We start from the raw sequence: 18,969 nt of genomic DNA on the forward strand, positions 1-18,969 counted from the left end.
GAGGCCCCGATACAGGGGAACCATCGGTTTGTCCCAGGGAGCATTGATGGCGGATTTCTGGGCTGGCACAGGGTAGGGGTTAGGAGGTTGAGCTACCTGTTTGTGGAGGGGAGGTTCGCGAGCTTGGGTGAGTTAGAGGGGAAGTTTGGGCTCCCCCCGGGGAACATGTTTAGGTACATGCAGGTTAGGGCGTTTGCCAGGCAGCAGGTGGAGGGGTTCCCCTTGCTGCCCCCACGTGGGGTATGGGACAGGGTGCTCTTGGGGGTATGGGTTGGAGGAGGGAGGATTTCGGACACATACCGGGTAATGCAGGAGGTAGACGAGGCCTCGGTGGAGGAACTGAAGGGGAAATGGGAAGATGAGCTGGGTGAGGAGATTGAGGAGGGGACGTGGGCGGATGCCCTGGAGATGTGCTTGTTTGGTTGATTGGCCATGATAAATTGCCCTTAATCTCCAAAAATGGATGGGGTTACTCGGTAATGGAGATAGGGTGGAGGTGTCGGCTTAGGTATGGTCCTCTTTCCAGGGGCTGATGCAGACTCGATGGGCCAAATTGCGGCATCCTGCACTGTAGATTCTATGATTCAATGAACGTGCTATTGTCGATCAGAAATATGATGATGTAGGTCAGGAATGTGGTTTAGATCAGAAATATGGTGTTGTAGATCAGTAATGTCGTGTTGTCGATCAATAATGTGGTGTTGTTGATCAATAATGTGGTGTTGTAGATCAGTAATGTGGTGTTGTAGATCAGTAATGGGGTGTTGCAGCTGAGAAATTGGGTGTTGCAGGTGAGAAATTGGGTGTTGCAGATCAGGAATTGCATGCTGTAGATCAAGAAATGCGTGTTGTAGATCAGAAATTGCATGTTGTAGATCAGGAATTGCATGTTGTATGTCAGGAATTGGGTGTAGTAGATCAGGAATTGTGTGTTTCACGTCAGGAATGGGTGACACGGTAGCGCAGTGGTTAGCAGAGTTGCTTCACAGGTCCAGGTCGGCTTAGGTAGGGTCCTCTTTCCAGGGGCCGATGCAGACTCGATGGGCCAAATTTCGGCCTCCTGCACTGTAGATTCTATGATTCAATGAACGTGATATTGTAGATCGGAAATATGATGATGTCGGTCAGGAATGTCATTTATGTAGCCACTGTAGCCACCTAAAATGGACACTGAACTAAACAAAATGGAGAATCGCTAAGACTGCAGGGAAAAACAGTTTAGCCAAGGCAAGCAGCCTGCAAACACCATTAGCATTTTGCAAGCAGCAAAACCAGTTTCTGGCCAGGTGGAAGATCTCAAACCAAAGGTGATAATGGCAGAACGTTTTACATACTAATGAGGCAGTCCAGATCTAGGGACACACAATGGCAACATTTGGGTTTGAATAAGATACTTGAGTGGATGTCCAGACAGAGCGGCACCAGAAGTATCCACTATAGAAACCGCCCCCACCATCGAGAAAGACCCTCACATTGGAGGAATTCAAAAGATATCGATTGGAAGCGATCCAATCGATACCTGAAGGTAAAGCCCGCCCAGGAAAAGGCAAGGACATTGGGGACCCCTATAAAAGTAGACCCCCACACATGGTCCTGTCTGTTGTTTCGTGCTCCGGCTTTGACCAAGAACTCCAACGTGTATCCTGACTCCAGCCGTTGAGCACCAGCCGCCGAACCGTAAGTGCCAATACGACGCTCGCTACGCGAACCAAGCCCGCTAGACCCCCAGTGACCAGCACGCTTTCTGAAGGTTGCAGACCAAGACCGGGACGAAGGCCTCGCTCCCTGACCTTGCCTGTTCCTGTCTAGTTAAGTATTCTGATTGCTTAGTTTAGTCATAGCTTAGTCCCTTAGCGTGTGCATGCGTATTTATTATAATTGTATAATAAATATTGATCATTTGGAACTTACTAATCGGTGTATCGTTTTATTACTTTGAACCAGACCTTGGAATATTTGTGAGGTGTCTATACGGCATCTGGCGACTCCTGAGCTGAAAAATACATATACAGAGCCTAGTAGTGTTAAGCACACGGCCTTTAACAGAGGCAAGTTAATACACTCCAATAAACGCGTTTTGCACCCATAGTAAAATGTGCAACATCATTTAGATCAGAAATATGGTGTTGTAGATCAGTAATGTGGTGTTGTAAATCAGTAATGTGGTGTTGTAGATCAGTTATGTGATGTTCTAGATCAGAAATGCGGTGTTGTAGATGAGAAATGTAGTGTTGTCAATCAGAAATGTGGCGTTCAACGTTCCCAAAGTGAGCGTCCGAACTAACACCACCGGCTCTGAATACTTCCAGCTACAGAGAGGATCAAGACATGGCTGCCCCTGTCCCCACTCTTGTTCGCACCAGCAATTAAACCCCTGGCGATAGCCCTGCGGGACGCGAAAAACTGGAAGGAAATCAAAAGAGGAGACCGAGTGCACAGAGTTTCACTCTATATAGATTACCTACTCCTCTATCTCTCAAAGCCATAGGAGGGACTGAAGGCAATACTCCAAATACTGAAGAGTTTGGAAGCAACCTTGGGCTACAAACTTAACCTGGCTAAAATGAGGCATTCCCAGTAAACCCAAACAGGGGAGGGACAGAGCTGGAGGGGCTCCCGTTTAAAACGGCCCAGAGCAGATTCCGTTACCTGGGGATCCAGATAGCCAGAGATTGGACACAGATCCACAAGTGGAACCTGACCAGCCTGGTGGAGGAAGTAAGAAAAGGACCTACAGAGGTGGGGCTCACCCCCACTCTCCCTGGCGGGGAGAGTGCAGACAGTCAAGATGAACGTGCAGCCACGTTCCTGTTTAGATCCATCCCGATCTTCATCCCCAAGCTCTTTTGCCGAAACGTAAACAGTCAGCATGGCGTTTATGTGTGAACCCGAGAATTCTCAAACAGACACTGCAAAGATGGAAAATCAAAGGGCCTTAGCAAACCTACATTACTACCACTGGGCAGCAATGGCAGATGGAGCAGCTGGGCCTTACCAAACCTACATTACTACCACTGGGCAGCAATGGCAGATGGAGCAGCTGGGCCTTACCAAACCTACATTACTATCACTGGGCAGCAATGGCAGCTGGAGCAGCTGGGCCTTACCAAACCTACATTACTATCACTGGGCAGCAATGGCAGCTGGAGCAGCTGGGCCTTACCAAACCTACATTACTATCACTGGGCAGCAATGGCAGATGGAGCAGCTGGAGGAGTTTTTTGAAGATTGCTTCACCAAGCTGAAGAAGGACACGCTGGACCTGATTAAGGCTTCGATTGATCAAGTTGTGCAGAATCAAGAGACCCACGGGAGAGCGATCCAGGAGATGGAGAAAAAAGTTTCCGAGCACAAGGAATACATAACCGGGCTGGAGACCAAGGTGGAGACGATGAACGACCGCCAGAAAAGAATGCAGGAGACGCTGGAGGACCTGGAGAACGGGTCGAGGAGATAGAATCTTAGAATTGTCGGCCTCCCTGAAGGCAGTGAGGGATCGGATGCGTGGGCTTGTGACAGTCATGTTGGAAAAGTTGATGGGGGCTGAGGCGTTCCCTCAGCCCCTGGAGGTGGATAGAGCTCACAGAGCGCCCGTGAAGAAGCCTCGAGCGAATGAGCCGCCGAGGGCGATGGTGGTATGCATTCACCGATTCGAGGACAAGGAACACGTTCTGCAGTGGGCCAAGCAGGAACGGAGCAGCAAGTGGGAGAATTGTGAGCTGCGCATTTATCAGGACCTGGGCGCGGATTTGGCCAAGAGGCGAGCTGGGTTCAATCGGGCAAAAACGGCCCTCTTTAAGAAGGGGGTGAAGTTTGGGATGCTGTACCCAGCCCATCTGTGGGTCACACATGAGGAACGGGACTTCTACTTCGAAACACCAGACGAAGTATGGACTTTTATTAAAGAAAAGAGGCTGGAGGCGAACAAAAAGACACTGAAGACTTGGAGAGTACTATGGTGGTGATTTTTTGTGCTGGGCTGTATAAGTGTAAGTAGTGTTATGTGTAATAAGGGGCTGTTTGGATGGCTAAAGGTAACTGTCTTGCAGGGAGCTGGTTAGAGGGGAGAGGGGGCTGGTCTTTGGGGTTGGTTCTGTTCAAGTCAGCATGGGTCAGCTGACTCTCAGAAGTGCATGGGGGGTGAGCAGGTGTTAAGCTGGAGCTTGACTTTGAGGGGGGGTTGGGTTTCTAGTGTTGCAAGGGGGGGAGGGAGAGGAGGGGAGCTGCTTTGCTGACAGGGGAGGAACTGTTACTAGGGGACAAATGGGAGTTCTAGAATGGCGAATGCCCAAGGGGGGGCTTGAGGGGGCGGAGGGCGCGAGCTAGAGGTTGGCCTAAAAAGGGTGATGGCTAGTCAGTTGGGGGGGGCGACCAGGCCGATTACATGGGCCGTCAGAGGGCTGAATGGGCCGGTCAAGAGGGCTTGCATGTTTGTGCATTTGAGGGGGCTGAAGGCAGACGTGGCAATGCTACAGGAGGCACACCTAAAAGTGACAGACCAGACGAGATTGAGAAAGGGGTGGGTTAGCCAAGTATTCCACTCAGGGCTGGACTCAAAGACCAGTGGGGTGGTGATCTTGATCAACAAACGAGTGGCATTTGAGGCAGGGAGAATCGTGTCAGACAAGGGGGGGTAGGTACATAATGGTGAGTGGGTAGTTGGAGGGGGGTGCGGGTGGCACTCGTGAACATACATGCCCCAAATTGGACGATGTGGAATTTATGAGGCAGGTGTGAGGTAAGATCCCAGAGAGTCACATAACTTGATCATGGGGGGAGACTTTAACACAGTCATTGAACAGAATTGGACCGGTCAAAATCCAGGGCAGGGAGGAGGCCGGTGTTGTAGATCAGTAATGTGGTGTTGTAGATCAGTAATGTGGTGTTGTTTATCAATAATGTGGTGTTGTAGATCAATAATGTGGTGTTGTAGATCAATAATGTGGTGCTGTAGATCAGTAATGTGGTGTTGTAGATCAGTAATGTGGTGTTGTAGATCAGTAATGTGGTGTTGTAGATCAGTAATGTGGTGTAGTCGATCAGTAATGTGGTGGTGTAGATCAGTAATGCGGTGTTGTAGATCAGTAATGTGGTGTAGTCGATCAGTAATGTGGTGTTGTAGATCAGTAATGTGGTGCTGTAGATCTGTAATGTGGTGTTGTAGATCCGTAATGTGGTGTGTAGATCAGTAATGTGGTGTTGTAGATCAGTAATGCGGTGTTGTAGATCAGTAATGTGGTGTTGTAGATCAGTAATGTGGTGTAGTCGATCAGTAATGTGGTGTTGTAGATCAGTAATGTGGTGTTGTAGATCAGTAATGTGGTGCTGTAGATCAGTAATGCGGTGCTGTAGATCTGTAATGTGGTGTTGTAGATCAGTAATGTGGTGTTGTCGATCAGTAATGTGGTGTTGTAGATCAGTAATGTGGTGCTGTAGATCTGTAATGTGGTGCTGTAGATCTGTAATGTGGTGTTGTAGATCAGTAATGTGGTGTTGTGGATCAGTAATGCGGTGTTGTAGATCAGTAATGCGGTGTTGTAGATCAGTAATGCGGTCTTGTAGATCTGTAATGTGGTGTAGTCGATCAGTAATGTGGTGTTGTAGATCTGTAATGTGGTGTTGTGGATCAGTAATGTGGTGTTGTAGATCAGTAATGCGGTGTTGTAGATCAGTAATGTGGTGTTGTTGATCAATAATGTGGTGTTGTAGATCAGTAATGCGGTGCTGTAGATCAGTAATGTGTAGTCGATCAGTAATGTGGTGTTGTAGATCAGTAATGTGGTGTTGTAGATCAGTAATGTGGTGTTGTCGATCAGTAATGTGTAGTCGATCAGTAATGTGGTGTTGTAGATCAGTAATGTGGTGTAGTCGATCAGTAATGTGGTGTTGTTGATCAATAATGTGGTGCTGTAGATCAGTAATGTGGTGTTGTAGATCAATAATGTGGTGTTGTTGATCAATAATGTGGTGCTGTAGATCAGTAATGCGGTGTTGTAGATCAGTAATGCGGTGCTGTAGATCAGTAATGCGGTGTTGTAGATCAGTAATGCGGTGCTGTAGATCAGTAATGCGGTGCTGTAGATCAGTAATGCGGTGCTGTAGATCAGTAATGTGGTGTTGTAGATCAGTAATGTGGTGCTGTAGATCAGTAATGTGGTGTAGTCGATCAGTAATGTGGTGTTGTAGATCAGTAATGCGGTGCTGTAGATCAGTAATGCGGTGTTGTAGATCAGTAATGCGGTGCTGTAGATCTGTAATGTGGTGTAGTCGATCAGTAATGTGGTGTTGTAGATCAGTAATGCGGTGCTGTAGATCAGTAATGCGGTGTTGTAGATCAGTAATGCGGTGTTGTAGATCAGTAATGCGGTGTTGTAGATCAGTAATGCGGTGCTGTAGATCAGTAATGTGGTGCTGTAGATCAGTAATGCGGTGCTGTAGATCAGTAATGCGGTGCTGTAGATCAGTAATGCGGTGTTGTAGATCAGTAATGCGGTGCTGTAGATCAGTAATGTGGTGTTGTAGATCAGTAATGCGATGTTGCTTTACAAGAGTCTTCCAGACTCTGAACATTACCTTCCTTTTCTCTCCACAGATGCTGTCTGCCTGCTGAGGTTGTCGAGTATTTTTTGTTTTTATTTCAAAACATACAACTCCTTCTAATGTCCAATGTTTCTACATATTAGAATCCAAGTGTTTCTCTTTGTCAAAACAACAGTAAAAGTCTTAAAACAAGCCTTTTGTGGGACCCTTCCTTCCAGTTAGTCATTCAAAGTTCAAATATATTTTTAACATTTATTGATTTCTACTGGAATTGTAACAAAGGTAAGATCAAGCGACATGTGAACCAGTCTTCTGACTCACAATCACCCATTCACATACATTATCCATTCAGAGTCTAGCCCAGTGTGTCTGCTGAAAACCCTGGATGTTTTCTCTCCTTTTTATAAATGTCAACGTGCTGATGTGTAAAGTTTAACAGGTCTCTCTTTTACTTTCAGAATGTATGAACTGCACCAAATTTGCTGAACTACAGGAGAGATTAAATCATCTCGAGAATAAGGTAAAAAGAGAGAAGGGGATTCCTGCACTGACTGCCTGCCCTTCCTAGCAGTCACCCATCTGTCTGCCTGTACCTTGGGTGTGACCACGTCTCTATAACTAATATCTATGATGCTTTCTGCCACCTGCATCTCCTAAGTGCATCCAACTGCTGCTCCAACCGTCTGTGAGGAGCTGACACTTCCTGCAGACATAGTCAACCGGAACCGTCACAGATCTGCCACATCTCACAGTTAGAGCACTGCACCTGCTGAGTGACATTTAAGCACTAGTTAATTAATTTAAGATAATTACTTATTAAATTTGTTATTAGATTAAGTTACAATTAACTATATGGTCTGGCGCTACATTTCATATAAAATATAAATGCGAAATATTAATCTCCTCCCTCAGGTTTAGTTACTCCTCCACCTGGTTAATTAATTGGTTTTAATTAGTTTTCTCAATGTTTTTTAAAAATTTAACACAGATTCCTTACCAGCCAATCAGACCACTGCTTTACTGTGACATCACTTCTCAGTTGCCCCCCCTGCCCTCCCACCCCCACCCACCATCTTATCCACCTTTCCTTACCCTTTCTCCCCTTTGCTTCCCCCTTGCCCTTCCCCACATCCACACCTGTCACAGCTTACCCTCTGATGTTAGTTTCTCTGCTGTTTGGCCTTTCACACCTTTTGTTCTCTCTGGGGACTACCATTAGCACTGGGTTTCTGTGGCTATGACTCATCTTTCATTCTCACTCCACAGTATAAATATCTCCCACTTTCTCTGTCATTTAGCTTTAAAAAAGGGCCACCTGGACTTGAAATGTTAGCTCTTTTCTCTCCCTACAGATGCTGCCAGACTTGCTGAGATTTTCCAGCATTTTCTCTGTGGTTTCAGATTCCAGCATCCGCAGTAATTTGCTTTTATCCAGTTATGACACGAGAGGTCAGATTGGTTCTAATCCATTTACGATTTGTTTAGTTATCCCTCAAATAATTCCAAAAAGTTTGTAAGATATGACCTGCGACTCCAACTATACCAGTGTTCTCAAATACTAAAATACAGAATCCTATGAAATGCCCTCAAACTAATTCTTTATCCTGAAGGTCAGGCTAACTGACTTCTAATCACCTAGTTTGATTCTTACTCCTGCTTTGAATGTTGGAACTTTCTTTTTGCAAAATATACTTTATTTTGCAAAATAAATAGTATATATTTATACGTGGGGTATATATACGTGGGGAGCACGGTAGCATGGTGGTTAGCATCAATGCTTCACAGCTCCAGGGTCCCAGGTTCGATTCCCGGCTGGGTCACTGTCTGTGCGGAGTCTGCACGTCCTCCCCGTGTGTGCGTGGGTTTCCTCCGGGTGCTCCGGTTTCCTCCCACAGTCCAAAGATGTGCGGGTTAGGTGGATTGGCCAGGCTAAATTGCCCTTAGTGTCCTAAAAAAAATAATGTTAATGGGGGTTGTTGGGTTACTGGTATAGGGTGGATACGTGGGCTTGAGTGGGGTGATCATTGCTCGGCACAACATTGAGGGCCGAAGGGCCTGTTCTGTGCTGTACTGTTCTAATTCTAATTCTAATTTGTGAAATATCTGGAAAAAACAATAAAAATATTTCAAAATGGACGTCATAGAAAGATTCTCCACATACATCATGTTGCACTCTTGAGATAATTCAATAGTCAGAGAAACATTACAAACAGTTCAAAATGGATATTACAAATGATGAAATATTATTCAAATTGTCTACACTCATTGAGTTGCATTCTGAGGTGCTTTGTGATACATGTAAAATTCAATGTGTATGCTCAATGTGAGCCAAACAGCCCAAGGGGATTCTATACAATTCACTTGTCTCAGTTCACTACGGCCGAAAAATCTTAGACAGTGACCTTCTTCCATTGCAACTCACCGGCTACCCTCAGCATGTAGTCCTGGGTTTCGGAATGTGTCAGTCTGCAACACTCAGTAAGCGGGAACTCTCTGCTCTGGAAGATCAACATGTTTCAGGCAGACCAAAGAGCGCCATACACTGATCCTCCAGCAACAGCTGATGTTTGCCTCGGTGTGCGCCCCTGGGAACAGTCCATAGAGCTGCACCACGGATGAACCTCGGTAAAAACTATCTCCTCTCTCTCCAGACCTTCTTAGCATCGGCACATTCCACAAGGAGGTGGACAAGACTCTCTTCCACACCACAGTCACCTCAAGGGAAATGTGGAGGTGGGGTGAGACTTGGGTGTATAGGAAAGGGAGGCACTTTCCCACCACCAGCCAAGCTAAGATTTGTCGCTTCTTTAAAGGTTCTGGTGGTGGTGCATTCTGCCAAATGACCGTGACAGTCTTCTCAGGGAACCACTTGACAGGATCCACCGTTTCCAACTGTTGTGTTATGTAATTTGGAATAACACAAGCTGCCACTTGATGCAATTTTGAGTAAAAGATGTTCCAGACTTTCAAGTGAGTTCAATGTGTTTTATTGAACTATTAGCACAGTTCTCATTGAGTTTGACTCTCTGCTAATCTAAATGTAGTAACTCAGTCTAACTGAACCAGCCTTGCTCTAAGCCACGTGCTGGGGTGTGATGCTGATACACCCTGTCTCACTCTGCAGATGTTGGTCTGTGGAAAGAGGCGGGGTGTGAGTGCCTCATCCCTTTTATAGTGAGATACCACCCCTGAATGTTCTGACTGCTCATTGGTCGTGTCCTATTCTATGCGTTCATTAGCTGCATGATTGTATATCATGACATCTCCCCTTTTTTTATGTTTTGGTGAATGTGAATGTATTTACATGTGAATGTGTCTGTCTAGCGTGACTGACTGACAGAGCAAACTAAACAAACGTTCACAAGTCCAGTCTCTGAGGCTTGCGTCTGACCCTGGTTGACCTGCGGAGACGTGGCCGAGGGGATGACGACGCCTTGACAGGCGGGACGTAAGCCTGACTGGTGGCCTCGTGGTGTGAGGTATCAGGAGGCGGCAATTCGACATATGGAAATGGAGGAGAAAGTGGTTGCAGGCAGGCAACTTTGCGCAGTGCCTGTCTATTCCTTCGCACGATGGAGCCATCAGCCATACGTACAACATAAGAACAACGACAGCCAGGGCAGACCACCCGCCATCCTGTATCTTGATCCTGACAGTGTCTATCGGGGATAGCATGGCCAGATCAGTGGAATGGGCATCATTAGCCTGCTTTTGACGGTCTCGAAGCTGCTGCACCTTCTGCAGCACCGGGAGGTGATCCAGGTTGGGTGGGTGTATGGCCGGAAGCGTCGTCCGCAGGTCCCTGTTCATCAGGAGTTGAGCCGGCGACATGCCAGTGGACAATGCAGTCACCCTGTACACAAGCAGTGCAAGGTATATGTCGGAAGCAGAATCCATGGCCTTGCAGATGAGCTGTTTCACAATGTGCACCCCTTTCTCGACTTTTCCATTGGACTGCGGATAGTGCGGACTGGAGGTGACATGCTGGAAATTGTATGACCTGGCAAACGTGGACCATTCTCGACTTTGAAAGCACGGGCCATTGTCACTCATGACGGTGATTGGGATGCCATGCCTTGAGGACGCCTCCTTACAGGCTTTGATGACGGTCCGGGAGGTCAGGTCCGGGAGCTTCAGCACCTCAGGGTAATTCAAGAAATAGTCGATGATCAATACGTAGTCGCGACCATTTATCATGAAAGAGGTCGATGCCTACCTTGGACCACGGAAAGGTCACTATGTCATGTTGCTGGAGCGTCTCCTTGCTTTGCGCTGGCTGGAGCCGCTGACAGGTAGCACAGTTCAGGACCATGTTTGTGATGTCCTGGCTGATGCCGGGCCAGTAGACAGCCTGCCGGGCTCTGCATCTGCTCTTCTCGATGTCCAGCTGTCCCTCATGAATCTGGCGTAGCACCAAGCTCTGGAGACTGAGCGGAATGATAATCCTGTCCAGCTTGAGGAGGATACCATCAATCACCGTCAGGTCATCTTTCACATTGTAAAATTGTGGGCACTGCCTTTTCTGCCAGTCATTGGTGAGGTTGTGCATGACGCGCTGCAAGAGAGCGTCTTTGGGTTGTCTCATCACAGATGAGAACTACCTGCTCATCTGTCGGCGGGAGGGTGCTAGTACACAGCTGCCCCTATGATTCGATGTGCTGGATGATCTCCAGCGGCTCATTGGGCGAGGTGATGGAGCGGGCAATGTATCAGCAATGATGAGCTCCTTGCCAGGTGTGTACACCAAGATGAAGTCATACCTCCTAAGTTTAAGCAGGATTCTCTGTAACCGAGGCGTCATGTCGTTCAGGTCCTTGTGGATGATTTGCACCAGAGGATGATGTGATCCGTCTCGACAGTGAATGTCGGCAGGCCGTAGACATAATCATGAAATTTGAGGATGCCGGTGAGAAGACCCAAGCACTCCTTCTCAATCTGAGCATGTCTGCTTTCAGTGGGCGTCATCGCCCTTGATGCGTAGGCTACTGGTGCTCAGGATGATGTGTCATCTCGTTGAAGCAACACCGCGCCGATGCCATCCTGACTCACATCTGTGGATATCTTTGTCTCCCGGTCCGGGTTGAAGAATGCCAGGAGTGGTGCAGTGGTGAGCTTGGCTTTCAGCTCCAGCCACTCTGTCTGGTGAAATGAAAATCGCTTATTGTCACGAGTAGGCTTCAATGAAGTTACTGTGAAAAGCCCCTAGTCGCCACATTCCGGCGCCTGTCCGGGGAGGCTGGTACGGGAATCGAACCGTGCTGCTGGCCTGCTTGGTCTGCTTTAAAAGCCAGCGATTTAGCCGAGTGAGCTAAACCAGCCACCTTCCACTTTTTCACCAGGTTGCGTAGGGCCGTGGTGTGTGTGGCCATGTTTGGAATGAACTTGCCCAGAAAATTGACCATACCCAAGATGCGCAGCACCGTCTTTTTGTCCTCAGGGTCCTCAGGGACCTTCATCGCCTCGATGGCCTTGATTTTGTCTGTGTCCGGGTGCACACTATACTGTGAGATCTGGTCGCGTAGGAATTTGAGCGTCGATGTGCCAAAACAACATTTGGACCTGTATAACTTTAGGCCGTTGGCATGTACACTGCAGAATACCTTCTGGAGACGGGACACATGTTCAGGGGTCGTGGACCATATGATGATGTCGTCCACGTACACACTAACCCTTTCAATGCCCTCCATCATCTGCTCCATGATGCGATGGAATATCTCCGATTCTGAAATGATGCCAAATGGCATGCGATTGTAGCAGTATCTGCCAAAAGGTGTGTTGAAGGTGCAGAGCCTTCTGCTGGACTCTTCCAGCTGGATTTGCAAAATCCCTGTGATGCATCCAATTTGGTGAAGAAGCGCGCATGTGTCATCTCACTCGTGAGTTCCTCCCGCTTCGGGATGGGGTAGTGTTCCCGCACGATATTCTTATTGAGATCCTTGGGATCAATGCAGATGCACAGGTCCCCCGAAGGCTTTATGCACGCCATCGAGCGGACCCAGTCAGTCAGTTCGGTGACCCTGGATATGATGCCTTTTTGCTGAAGATCCTTGAGCTGTGCCTTCAGGCGCTCTCTCAGTGGAGCAGGGACACGTCGTGGTGTGTGGACCACTGGCTTGGCATCAGGTCGTAGCAGAATCTTGTATCGATAGGGCAACGTGCCCATCGCGTTGAACACATCAGGATACTGGGCGAGGATGTGGTCGATGCCGGCCTGAACATCCACATGGGAGTATGTTGTGGTGTAACCCCGTTGAATGAGGTTCAGCTGCTTGCAGGCGTGCGCACCTAGTAGGGATGCCCTGTCCGGCTTAACAATTTCCAAGCGTAACCGTGCTTGTGTGTTTCGGTTGGATACATGCAGATGGCAGGATCCCAGTGCCGTGATGGCATTCCCGCTGTAATCCAGGAGCTTGCAGGCAGCTGGAAGGACCATAGGGGGCATCTTAATGCATCTGAAGTCTGCCTGTGAGAGGAGGTTGGCAGAGGCACGTGTGTCCAGCTTGAACTGGATGGGGCAGTGGTTGACCTTCATCACTGCTCGCCATTCGTCCTTGGAATCCACAGCTAGGATTGACTGGATTTGCGATGTGTCTGGTGTGGCATATTCACACTTTGTAATAATGCCCACACCGTAGGCGTGTCCAGGCATTCATCATCGGGATCCGTTGCCCTGCCGGGAACAGAATCCTGTTGGCGTTGTTGCACACTCTGGATGCGCCATCGTCGGAATTGGGAGCGCTGGCTCCTGACTGGTGGTGCAGATCTGCACAAGCCTGGCTTCCCGCAGTTTATACAGCGTCTGCCTCTTGCAGGGCAGTGTTTCTTTAAATGGGTGGTGCCACAGTTCGAACACGTCATGACGTCGGCGTCCTGATGCTCCGTGCGTCATTGCACATGCGCAGTGCAATTCTCAGACGTCTGCACCTGTGCAGTGCGGGTTTCGGCCGCTTCGTTATCCCGTTCGCATCGCGCATGCGTCAGGGCCCGGGAAGAGAGCGTGAAATGGCCGCTTTCGCCAATGTTGAAGTGCTGCATCTGGGAGATGGTCTGCACATTCTCCGCCTCGTGGGAGGCTAGCTTATCATTTTCTGTCATTTTAGAACATAGACATAGAACATAGAACATTACAGCGCAGTACGGGCCTTTCGGCCCTCGATGTTGCGCCGACCTGTGAAACCATCTGAAGCCTATCTGACCTACACTATTCCATTTTCATCCATATATCTATCCAGTGACCACTTAAATGCCCTTAAAGTTGACGAGTCTACTACTGTTGCAGGCAGGGCGTTCCACACCCCTACTACTCTCTGAGTAAAGAAACTGCCTCTGACATCTGCCCTATATCTACCACCCCTCAATTTAAAGCTATGTCCCCTCGTGTTGGTCATCACCATCCGAGGAAAGAGATTCTCACTGTCCACCCTATCTAACCCTCTGACTATCTTATATGTCTCTATTAAGTCACCTCTCAGCCTTCTCCTCTCTAATGAAAACAACCTCAAGTCCCTGAGTCGTTCCTCGTAAGACCTTCCCTCCATACCAGGCAACATCCTAGTAAATCTCCTCTGAACCCTTTCCAAAGCTTCCACATCCTTCCTATAATGTGGTGACCAGAACTGCACGCAGTACTCCAAATGCGGCCGCACCAGAGTTATGTACAGCTGCAGCATGACCTTGTGGCTCCGAAACTCAATCCCCCTGCTTATAAAGGCTAGCACACCATATGCCTTCTTAACAGCCCTATTAACCTGGGTGGCAACTTTCAGGGATTTATGTACCTGGATGCCGAGATCTCTCTGTTCATCTACACTACCAAGAATCTTGCCATTAGCCCAGTGCTCTGCATTCCTGTTACTCCTTCCAAAGTGAACCACCTCACACTTTTCCGCATTAAACTCCATCTGCCACCTCTCAGCCCAGCTCTGCAGCTTATCTATGTCCCTCTGTATCCTATAACATCCTTCAGCACTATCCACAACTTCACCGACCTTCGTGTCATCTGCACATTTACTAACCCATCCTTCTACACCCTCTTCCAGGTCATTTATAAAAATGACAAACAGCAGTGGCCCCAAACCAGATCCTTGCGGTACACCACTAGTAACTGAACTCCAGGATGAACATTTGCCATCAACCACCACCCTCTGTCTTCTTTCAGCTAGCCAATTACTGATCCAAACCGTTAAATCACCTTTAATCCCATACTTCCTTATTTTCTGCAATAGCCTACCGTGGGGAACCTTATCAAATGTCTTACTGAAATCCATGTACACCACATCAACCGCTTTACCCACATCCACCTGTTTGGTCACCTTTTCAAAAAACTCAATAAGGTTTGTGAGGCATGACCTACCCTTCACAAAACCGTGTTGACTATCGCTAATCAACTTGTTCTTTTCAAGATGATTATAAACCCTATCTCTTATAACCTTTTCCAACATTTTACCCACAACCGAAGTAAGGCTCACAGGTCTATAATTACCAGGGTTGTCTCTACTCCCCTTCTTGAACAAGGGGACAACATTTGCTATCCTCCAGTCTTCCGGCACTATTCCTGTCGACAAAGACGACATAAAGATCAAGGACAAAGGCTTTGCAATCTCCCCCCTGGCTTCCCACTGAATCCTAGGATAAATCCCATCTGGCCCAGGGGACTTATCTAATTCTACACTTTCCAAAATTGCTAACACCTCCTCCTTGTGAACCTCAATCCCATCTAGCCTGGGCGACTGTACCTGAGTATTCTCCTCGACAACATTGTCTTTCTCCAGTGTAAACACTGACGAAAAATATCCATTTAACGCTTCCCCTATCTCCTCTGATTCCACACACAACTTTCCACTACTGTCCTTAATTGGCCCTAATCTTACTCTAGTCATTCTTTTGTTCCTGATATACCTATAGAAAGCCTTAGGGTTTTCCTTGATCCTATCCGCCAACGACTTTTCGTGTCCTCTCCTTGCTCTTCTTAACTCTCCCTTTAGGTCCTTCCTGGCTAACTTGTAACTCTCAAGTGCCCTAACTGAGCCTTCATGTCTCATCCTAACATAAGCCACCTTCTTCCTCTTGACAAGTGCTTCAACTTCCTTAGTAAACCACGGTTCCCTTGCTCGACAACTTCCTCCCTGCCTGACAGGTTGAAAAAGCTCCACATTTCGATTGTACCCATCCCCTGCAGTTTCCTTCCCCATCCTATACATCCTAAATCTTGCCGGATAGCATCATAATTGCCTTTCCCCCAGCTATAATTCTTGCCTTGTGGTATATACCTATCCCTGCCCATCGCTAAAGTAAACATAACCGAATTGTGATCACTATCACCAAAGTGCTCATCTACATCTAAATCTAACACCTGGCCGGGTTCATTACCCAGTACCAAATCCAATGTGGCATCGCCCCTTGTTGGCCTGTCTACATACTGTGTCAGAAAACCCTCCTGCACACACTGCACAAAAACTGACCCATCTATAGTACTCGAACTATAGTATTTCCAGTCAATATTTGGAAAGTTAAAGTCCCCCATAACAACTACCCTGTTACTCTCGCTCCTGTCGAGAATCATCTTTGCAATCCTTTCCTCTACATCTCTGGAACTATTCGGAGGTCTATAGACAACTCCCAACAGGGTGACCTCTCCTCTCCTGTTCCTAACCTCGGCCCATACTACCTCAGTAGATGAGTCCTCAAACGTCCTTTCTGCCACCGTAATACTGTCCTTGACTAACAATGCCACCCCTCCCCCTCTTTCAGCACCTTCCTTGAGCTGACTGAAATATCTAAACCCCGGCACCTGCAACAACCATTCCTGTCCCTGCTCTACCCATGTCTCCGAAATCGCCACAACATCGAGATCCCAGGTACCAACCCATGCTGCAAGCTCACCCACCTTATTCCGGATGCTCCTGGCGTTGAAGTAGACACACTTCAAACCAGCGTCTTGCTTGCCGGTGCCCTCTTTCGAACTTTTAACCCTATCCCTGACCTCAACATCCTGTACACTGGGACTACAATTTAGGTTCCCATCCCCCTGCTGAATTAGTTTAAACCCCCCCGAAGAGCACTAGCAAATCTCCCCCCCCCCAGGATATTGGTACCCCTCTGGTTCAGGTGAAGACCATCCTGTACTGGGAATGGCGATTTTTAGCGTGCTCATGCACTGTGCATGTTTCAATCGCGACTGGCAGGGCCATATCCTTGATCTTCAGTAACTGCGCTCTCAGAGGACCAGAGTGAACTCCAAAAACGATTTGGTCTCTGATCATGGAGTCAGTGATATCACCGAAGTTGCAGGATTGCGTTAGCAGTCTAAGGTTATTTAAATACAAGTTGAAGGATTCGTATTTACCTTGCAGTCGTTGCTTGAATATGTAGCGCTCGAAGATTTTGTTGGTGTCCACCTCACAGTGGCTGTCAAACCTGTCCAGGATGGTCTGAAACTTTGTCTTATCCTTGTCTTCAGCGAACTGAAAGGAGTTGAATATTTGCAAGGCGTGATCACCCGCTGTGGTGAGGAAAAGAGCTATCTTCCGTGCATCAGACGCACCATTGAGGCCTGATGCTTCGACGTAAAGCTGAAATTTCTGCTTGAATGGCCACAAGTTGGCACTGAGATTGCCGTAGGTCCTGAGCTGGTGAGGAGCCAGAATCTTTTCCCTTGTGCCGGTAAACATTTGCTGGTCGTCACGGATCTTGCTGAGTTGAACTAACTAGATTTAACACACTTCTGTTGTGTTATGTAATTTGGAATAACAAAGCTGCCACTTGATGCAATTTTGAGTAAAAGATGTTCCAGACTTTCAAGTGAGTTCAATGTGTTTTATTCACAGTTCTCAATGAGTTCGACTCTCTGCTAATCTAAATGTTGTAACTCAGTCTAACTGAACCAACCACGTGCTGGGGTGTGATGCTGAGGATACATCCTGTCTCACTCTGTAGATGTTGGTCTGTGGAAAGAGGCGGGGTGTCAGTGCCTCATCCATTTTATAGTGAGATACCACCCCTGAGTGTCCTGACTGCTCATTGGTCATGTCTTATGTGTTCATTAGCTGCATGTTTGCATATCATGACACCAACAACCTCCTCTCCCCCCCCCCCCCCCCCCCCCCCCCGTGCCCACACACACACCCTCCCATGCTGACAACTGTTTTACTCTTAAATGTCGTGAGTGCCTGGAACACGTTGTCAGGGGAGGTTGTGGAAACAGATACATTAATGATGTTCAAAAGGCACCTTGACAAACACATGGATATGATGGATATAGAGGGATACGGCACAAGGAAGTGCTGAGGATTTTGGCAAAGTTGGTATCATGACTGTTAAGAGGCTTGGAGGGCCGAAGGGTCTGTTCATGTACTGTATTGTTCTTCTTTTCTTTGTGCCTTTTATTTTCTTTTCTGCTAGCCACTAATCTATTCTCCAATTATCATTATTCACTGTTTTCCTTTTTACATTTTTTGTACTTTTTATATTTAATCATATCCCTTAGAACATAGAACATAGAACAGTACAGCACAGAACAGGCCCTTCGGCCCTCGATGTTGTGCCGAGCAATGATCACCCTACTTAAACCCACATACCCGTAACCCAACAATCCACCCATTAACCTTACACTACGGGCAATTTATCATGGCCAATCCACCTAACCCGCACGTCTTTGGACTGTGGGAGGAAACCGGAGCACCCGGAGGAAACCCACGCACACACGGGGAGGACGTGCAGACTCCACACAGACAGTGACCCAGCCGGGAATCGAACCTGGGACCCTGGAGCTGTGAAGCATTGATGCTAACCACCGTGCTACCGTGAGGCCCCTTGATATGCCATTTGCTAAATGTCACCGTTTTCTTTTCATCATACTCAAACTCCTCTGTCATGAGGGTGCTCTGGCTTTATTTTACACTCCCTTTCCTCCTGGTATGAATGAACCCGATGTTGGGATATTGTTGTAAAGCCTTTTTGTCTGTCCTGTGTCCCCTTTTTATGCCCGTCCTGCTGCCTGCTTTGAACTACAAGGTTGGCTGCTACAACATTACTGCACCCTTTGGGATTTCTGTTGAAATTATAGTCTTTGGACACTGGAACACCCATGTCCTGTTGGGCCAGGCCTAGGTGGCCCCTCACGGTTCTGTGGCAGAATCTATGATGTCGATGGCAAGAAGCTAGCTCAGTCGGTAGAGCATGGGACTCTTAATCCCAGGGTCGTGGGTTCGAGCCCCACGTTGGGCGCTTACTTTTGGGGCCTCACGGTAGCATGGTGGTTAGCATCAATGCTTCACAGCTCCAGGGTCCCAGGTTCGATTCCCGGCTGGGTCACTGTCTGTGTGGAGTCTGCACGTCCTCCCCGTGTGTGCGTGGGTTTCCTCCGGGTGCTCCGGTTTCCTCCCACAGTCCAAAGATGTGCGGGTTAGGTGGATTGGCCATGCTAAATTG

The 18,969-nt window shown here is 47.8% G+C and overlaps 1 protein-coding gene and 1 non-coding gene across 3 annotated transcripts in view; both read left to right on the top strand.

Moving 5' to 3' along the window:
- LOC119975203 (collagen alpha-1(XXVI) chain-like) overlaps positions 1-18,969 on the top strand; it is a 195,986-nt gene that overhangs the window by 55,612 nt on the left and 121,405 nt on the right. For both annotated transcript variants that reach the window (XM_038814815.1, XM_038814816.1), the window contains exon 2: positions 6,999-7,060. In XM_038814815.1, the coding sequence (XP_038670743.1) occupies positions 6,999-7,060 (62 nt within the window). The remainder of the gene's footprint in view (positions 1-6,998; positions 7,061-18,969) is intronic.
- On the top strand, positions 18,693-18,769 carry trnak-cuu. The gene has a single exon. It is a non-coding gene; the product is annotated as a tRNA-Lys (tRNA).

This window comes from Scyliorhinus canicula, chromosome 12 (genome assembly GCF_902713615.1).
Source record: "Scyliorhinus canicula chromosome 12, sScyCan1.1, whole genome shotgun sequence".
Lineage (NCBI taxonomy): Eukaryota > Metazoa > Chordata > Chondrichthyes > Carcharhiniformes > Scyliorhinidae > Scyliorhinus > Scyliorhinus canicula.